Below are 4,658 nucleotides of genomic sequence, written 5' to 3' on the forward strand. Positions count from 1 at the left end.
CTTAAGTTGGATTACGATTTATCTCTTAGCAAAGACACAATCACAATTACCTTTCTAGCGATAAAGTTGTGTTTTGCTAGCGTTTAAAGATAAAAAAAAAAGATATATGCATAAGGGAAAAAAAAAACAAGTTGGATTAAAAAACAAATATAAAAACATAAAAATAAATCTATTTAGAATGAATTTATATCTTGACGTGTCTTTTTGGTTCTAATTATCGATCATCGTCTTTTCTTTTAATAAATAATAACTAAATGCTTTGAATTATATAATTTTTTCGTCTTACAAAAAGAGGAATATTGGGCTCTTCAAAAGCATTAACAGATTTTATTTTTTGTTAAAAAAACAGGTTCAAATTTCAGACTTTTACACAAACACACACACACACTAATAATGCGAAACTAACATCATTGGGCTTGTACTTTGAAAATGAAAATATATGGATTTTGAGACAGGAAAATAGGAAAAACAAGAGTTTTTGTGTTACCTAAGGAGTAATATCTCACATTGTTGGTAATTAAAGATATATATAAACAAACTACAGCAACCATTGAACCGGAAGACTCATAGATATGGTAAGAATTTAAGGTGGATATTTAGCACAGTACAAAATTTGGGTCACATTTATTAGACCCATAAACAACTGACATGGAAAGTATAAACCCTATAAATCTTATTTAGGGTCAAGTCAGTTCATCATCTCCGGTTAAAACCGTAGCTACATTTCCTAAAAAAGAGCAGTTATACCATTAACAAAATTAAAAGAAGGCTTTCAACTTATCAAAGAAGGCCCTAGCTAGCTAGCTACGTGCCTCTTTAGGGTTTTTCTTTAAAAATCAACTCCTAGGGCTTTATGAAACATAAAGAAAGCATAGTAAATATGTAGTCCCCATCATGCATGCATGCATGCATGGTCCTTTTACCTCCATGTATCTCTTGATCATAGACATTTTTGGTTCCATTTCCAAGATCTGATGATCACTCATTCCACATTGTGAAAACACCTGGATTGGATCCCTGGACCGAGTCCCCAGACCAGCTACCATAGCCACTAGAAGGCATGTCATAATCAACTTTGACAAGTGCAAGTTCCTCAGCTGATCCTACTGCATTAGACCCTGTTGAATTGGAAGCCATTCCCAGCCCATTTCCCAGATAACCTCCAGTACTATAGCTCCCACTAGAACTGCCATTATTCTCCATTACAGATGATGAAGAACCCATGTTCCACAATCCATGAAGTAAAGCTGGATTGTTTTGGATATAAGTACTGTTGTAATACTGAGGGTTTTGGCTCGACTGGTTGTGCAGGAAATTAGACCCTGTAGATTGCTGGTGCAAATGAAGCTGTGTTTGAAGGAAATTTTGGTGGAATGAGGAATCCTGAGTGTACTGAGAAATGTCTTGATTTTGTAGAGTAAGTAAAGGTTGAGGTTGCTCAAATGGTGTCTGCATTAGAGGGTAAGCTTGTAGCCTGCTAGAGCTTGAAGTTGATCCATACGGAAAACTTGAGCCAAGAGCAATCATTTCTTCTCTTTTTCGTGATGATTCAATTGCTTGAGCCTCCTTCAGCCGTTTGGCTGCCCCTCCTCCAATTGGCAAAGTATTGCTTTCAAGAATGCTCTTCACATCATATCGATTCATGTCAAAGTTAGTCACTGCATTAAGCCCTCTAAACTTTATTGCTGCTATGTCATAAGCTTCTGCAGCCTCCTCCTCAGTGCCTGCATATCAAATTAAAATCATGATTTGTTTCGCTTCTTTATTTAGTAAAAAAAATGTTTGAAATTTTTTTTTCTTATTTCAAAACTTGCTAAAAAAGTATAGTAAATTTACCATAAGAAGTAGATAGTAATAGAATGTTGCGCATGGAGAGCAAAATAACTTACTAAAAGTTCCCAAGTAGAGATCTTTGTTTCCTGCAACTCTGCCTATCCTTGCTTGCCATCTACCATGCTGGTGATGCCTAATCAATGATATTCATATGAGAGAGATCAGGAAAGGAAAGAGGGAAGGGGGTGAAAGGGAGAGAGAGATGTTAAATGTGGTACCTTGTAACTCCACGATACATGGATGCACCCCTAGAGAAGCCACTACTCTTCCTGTGATTAATTTATCAGTAAGTAAACAATTAATTATGTATAGTAATGCTGTAATGCTGTTTCAAACTTTTAATCATACGCATAAGAACAATTTTTTTGGTGTAAATGTAATCATTCTGGTGCAAAGTTGCAGTAGCTAATACCTTGGCTATTAGCTAAATAACTATTAATTTATGTCCTAATTACCTTCTAATGGAGGCCACAAATTCTTGCCTGGTCATGTGCTTCATTTCCTCTATTTCTTTCTCATAGTTACTGATCTGCAAGAAGAAAATCAAGGAACAAATTGGCATGCATTCATGATCTTGTCATGGTTTCAAACTATCAAAAACTTACTGGAAAATTGGTAGTGGTGGATGTTCCCCAGTACTTAAGTGCAGCGAGATCATAAGCCCTAGCTGCCTTTTCTTCTTTGTCATAGCCACCTGCCATTGACAATAATTAACAGAAGATAGGCTTAACGAACATATGTAAAAGTTCTCAACAAAAAATAATCAAAGAGAAGTGAACTTAATTTACTCACCTAAATAGACTGCAATAAGAATGGAACCAAGGACAGCCATCATGAAAATAAAGAGAGAAAGTTAGTAACATTGGAATTAGGATACAAGTAAAAATTTATAAACCCTAGCTAGAAGGTCGATATTGAATGTTGTGTACCCTGTCTTCCTTTCCTAGATTGACCTTCTCTTCTGCAACTATTATCCCATAAATGAGCTTCATACCTTCCTGTCCATCGATGCCTAAATATATATGTGCAGAACAACCCAATTCAAAATCCAAAACTATGACCACAAGATTGAAAGAAAAGAGAAACAAATAAGAAAAAAATCATTTTAGGACTATGATTATGTCCACCTTGTTACACCACGATATATGGATGTTCTTTGCCCAAATGTATCCAAAGTTCTTCTTGGTGCAGCAGCTTCAACAGTATTAGTGCTATTATCACCACTGGGTTCACATGTAGAACCTTTACCACTTGCACTGCCCATAGACAATGTTAATGACTGCAAATTGCTAGCATTTTCTTGAAACTCAAAGGTATTATTGGCGCCTACAACAGCATTTTGGACTGGTACTAGACTATTGTTTGAAAAGAGATAGTCAGATTCATTAGCTTGAATTTCATTGAAGGCTACAAGATCTGATTGATTCTCAGATTTGCTCACACCAAGAAAGTCTGCAACCTTTGGCACTTCATTGTTGCCTTGATGAGTGTTAAGAAGACTCCACTCTAAAAGGAAGCAAACAGAGAACAAGTGAATAGGGAATTCTATATTTATAATTATCCCAGAAGAAGAAGAAAAAGGAGGAAATTATAAGAGATGTACCTTGAGTTTGAAATGGGTTTTCCATATTATCATTGACTAACCCTAGAGAGAATTGATGAGGGTGGGATGCATGTAGATGAGCAGGCAAGGAAGGATGAGTGGGAGAAAGAGGAAATGAAAGCCAGTTGTTAGAATTCATGGATCCCGTAATTCTTTGAAAATAATCTCAAAGGTTAAACTTGCTTGCACTTCAAAGATCAAAGGTTAAACCTCCTGCATGTAAGACATGATATTAACATAAAGAAAGCTTCAAAAACAAAACTTTTGAGAAGAAAACAAAATAAAGACAGCGTGAGAGAAGACATCAAATCTATGTAGCTACATATATGTTTACCTATATAAGTAGCTAGGGTTTGCAATAGTGCTCTCTCTCACACTCACTCTCTCTTTCTCTCTCTCTTAAGCTTTTGACCTAAAAGAAGAAAGTATTTTAGGGAACATGAGAGAAGAGAAGGGAGGAGGAGAGGCTGAAAAGAAAGAATTTTGAGAAAGATACAAAGTACTTAAAGTGCGAGAGTCTTTCTTACCTTCCCTCTCTCTCTCTCTCTCTCTCTCTCTCTCTCTATCTATCTATCTATCTATCTATCTATCTCTCAGACACACACAAATCAACCAAGAAGTTCCTTTCTCACCCCTTTTGCAATGGTCATTTTAAGCGGTCTGACTCTCAGCACCATTTTCCAACACTTCAAAACCAAGTCATTATCACACTATAATAATACAAAATCTACATAGGACACGAGTGCCAAATTAAACTATCACTATAAGTTCTTTATTTTAATTTTCTTGGTTCTAAATATTAAAATATAAATTTGAGGTAGCTAGAGCTTCTTTGATCAGTCTTTGTATTGAGACAAACCCACAAATCCAACTGGAAAAATCCAATCAATACCACCCTCAACTCTTTATAAAAATTCTCTCTCGCACCCACTTGGTTAATTTATTGGAACTCTCTTCCTCGTTCAAAGCAATGTATGACCCCCCATAGCCCAGCATTCCCACACTATGCAAATCATCTCTCACTCTAAGTATCGACCACTCTACGCAAAGTTACCTCTCTCTCTCCCCCTCTCTCTCTCATCTTCAAGAAACTATGATTATATTTATGGGATGATCAAACCCATTAACCATATAAGATCTTACATCTCTCTCACAATTGGGTATCACCAAAAACCAAATTTGTGGATCCCCGAGTCCCTGCATGTGTTAAAGATGCATGTGT

At 36.2% G+C, this 4,658-nt stretch overlaps 1 protein-coding gene across 1 annotated transcript; it reads right to left on the reverse strand.

Moving 5' to 3' along the window:
• Positions 1-573: 573 nt before the first annotated feature.
• LOC118054337 (AP2-like ethylene-responsive transcription factor PLT2) lies at positions 574-4,212 on the reverse strand. Its single transcript, XM_035065879.2, has 10 exons — positions 3,771-4,212; positions 3,437-3,649; positions 2,961-3,339; positions 2,763-2,845; positions 2,626-2,634; positions 2,439-2,527; positions 2,289-2,362; positions 2,052-2,102; positions 1,890-1,966; positions 574-1,724 (listed from the first exon to the last, which is right to left on the reverse strand). Exons 2-10 carry the CDS (start codon positions 3,573-3,575, stop codon positions 979-981), a joined length of 1,647 nt encoding a protein of 548 aa, XP_034921770.1. The 5' UTR covers positions 3,576-3,649; positions 3,771-4,212; the 3' UTR covers positions 574-978.
• Between the last annotated feature and the right edge of the window lie 446 nt (positions 4,213-4,658).

This window comes from Populus alba, chromosome 3 (genome assembly GCF_005239225.2).
Source record: "Populus alba chromosome 3, ASM523922v2, whole genome shotgun sequence".
Taxonomy (NCBI): Eukaryota; Viridiplantae; Streptophyta; class Magnoliopsida; order Malpighiales; family Salicaceae; genus Populus; species Populus alba.

Coding starts and splice junctions, on each gene's coding strand:
- LOC118054337 (XM_035065879.2), bottom strand. CDS start 3,575: ATGAATTCTAACAACTGGCTTTCATTTCCTCTTTCTCCCACTCATCCT. Junction 3,340..3,436: donor AAACCCATTTCAAACTCAAG/GTACATCTCTTA, acceptor GCTTCCTTTTAG/AGTGGAGTCTTCTTAACACT. Junction 1,967..2,051: donor ATGTATCGTGGAGTTACAAG/GTACCACATTTA, acceptor ATCATTGATTAG/GCATCACCAGCATGGTAGAT.